The sequence below is a fragment of the Sorex fumeus genome, unplaced genomic scaffold (assembly GCF_029834395.1).
Source record: "Sorex fumeus unplaced genomic scaffold, SorFum_2.1 ptg000007l, whole genome shotgun sequence".
Lineage (NCBI taxonomy): Eukaryota > Metazoa > Chordata > Mammalia > Eulipotyphla > Soricidae > Sorex > Sorex fumeus.
This window is the reverse complement of record NW_026606064.1, coordinates 1,702,221-1,703,947: the sequence shown is the minus strand read 5'-3', so window position 1 is coordinate 1,703,947 and position 1,727 is coordinate 1,702,221. Positions and strand designations below refer to the sequence as shown.

The window sequence follows — 1,727 nt, the reverse complement described above, 5'->3', positions numbered from 1 at the left end:
TGGGAAGATGGCTCAAAGGGTTAGAGCACTAGCTTGCCAGAGGCAGGTTCAAACAAGAGCATATCATGATCCTTTGAGCAACAATGGGGGTAGCACCCAAAAAAAGTAAATAAATGGGTGCACATATACTTTTCCTAAATGCAGAATATGGTCTATCTTTTCTAGGGAAAACAATGGGTTTACATTACCTCTTTCGCTCTAATATAAGAAGAATTTAAAGCAAGACCAGTGGTTGGGGTGAAGCATCTTTAATAAGTGTCTTTTCCTGCAAGTTGGTTTTCTGAAACGCAATTAGCAACTGAAGTATTTTCCTAAGTCAAACAACTATACGTTTGTGTTTCATTATCTGTCTATATGGTAAGAGCTTGTGTCTGCTACATAAGATTTATGAATCATAGCTACATATTTATATGACAATAAAACTGCTTTTGTTTTAAAGAGGAAATTTAAAGACTTGAATTGGTCAATGTTATGATAATACCTTTCCAAATATTTTGGTGGTTTTCCGTTTATTCCTTTTGCTTTTTTACTACTCTTCAGGAAACATTACTGAATATTATTCTTACTAAGGAAAGAATGTAGCCTTCTTTATCACCCTCTTGAGGGCCTCTTTGATCTCCCTGTTCCTTAGACTGTAGATGAGAGGGTTTAACATGGGGATGACGATAATATAGAACACTGACAGCACCTTGTTCTGCTTCTCAGTGTGGCCAGAACTAGGCCGCATGTACACTGCTAAGGCTGTGCCATAGAAGAGGGTCACAACTGCCAGGTGGGAGGCACAGGTGTTAAATGCCTTGGCACTCCCTTTCCCTGAGGATATTTTCAAGATGGAGGCTGCAATAAAACCATAAGACAATAGGATAATGAGCAAGGAGCCAAATCCAACCAATATGGCTGCAAGGAAAAGGATGATTTGGGTGATGAAGGGACTAGAGCAAGACAAGAGAATAATCTCAGATATGTTACAGCAGAAATGTTGGATAACATTTGGCCCACAGAAAGACATATTAAAACAGGGGACACTTTCAAGTAAGCTACAGAGGAAACCAGTTCCAAGGACCCCAGCCACCATCTTCTGACAGAGCCCAGGTGCCATGATGGCTGAGTACTGCAGAGGGTTACCAATGGCAACGTATCTGTCATAGGCCATGGCGGCCAAGAGGCAGTACTCAGCCTGACCCATCCAAGCTGCCACAAAATATTGGGTAGCACAGGCAGTGAAAGAAATTGTTTTTTCCTCTTTGAAGAAATCTGAAAGCATCCTGGGACTGATGGAAGAAGTAAAGCAGATGTCTATTGATGACAAGACGCTAAGAAAAAAGTACATGGGTGTGTGCAAGTGGGAGTCCATCCTGATTAGGATGATCAGATCCAGGTTCCAGACTAAGGTCACCAGGTAGATCCCTACAAAGATAGGAAAGAGAACAAGCTGTAGCTCTTTGTCATCTGTGAGTCCCAGGAAAACAAACATGACGACTGAAGAGTAATTTCTATTTCCTTCCATAGAGATGCTTGGTTCCATCTACTAAAAAAAAGAGAAAAGAAAATAATGGCTTTATTCTCAAAATCAGAAACTTTAATGTGCTTCACTTTTCAGTGAAGCATGCAGATGACTATACATTCACAAGTCCTGATGTTGAATCAATCTCTGGATTTCATAGAGGAACATAAGCTTTGTCTAATTTTCTTGGCTTATTTGTCATTGTCTTTGAGTCAAAGAGAGT

The 1,727-nt window shown here is 40.2% G+C and overlaps 1 protein-coding gene across 1 annotated transcript; it reads right to left on the bottom strand.

The window, feature by feature from the left end:
- Window positions 1-565: 565 nt before the first annotated feature.
- On the bottom strand, window positions 566-1,525 carry LOC130041667 (olfactory receptor 5A1-like). Its single transcript, XM_056133921.1, has one exon. It carries the CDS (start codon window positions 1,523-1,525, stop codon window positions 566-568), a length of 960 nt encoding a protein of 319 aa, XP_055989896.1.
- Between the last annotated feature and the right edge of the window lie 202 nt (window positions 1,526-1,727).

Bases quoted from the DNA above. Each gene is read 5' to 3' on its own strand.
- LOC130041667 (XM_056133921.1), bottom strand. From the start codon at position 1,525: ATGGAACCAAGCATCTCTATGGAAGGAAATAGAAATTACTCTTCAGTC.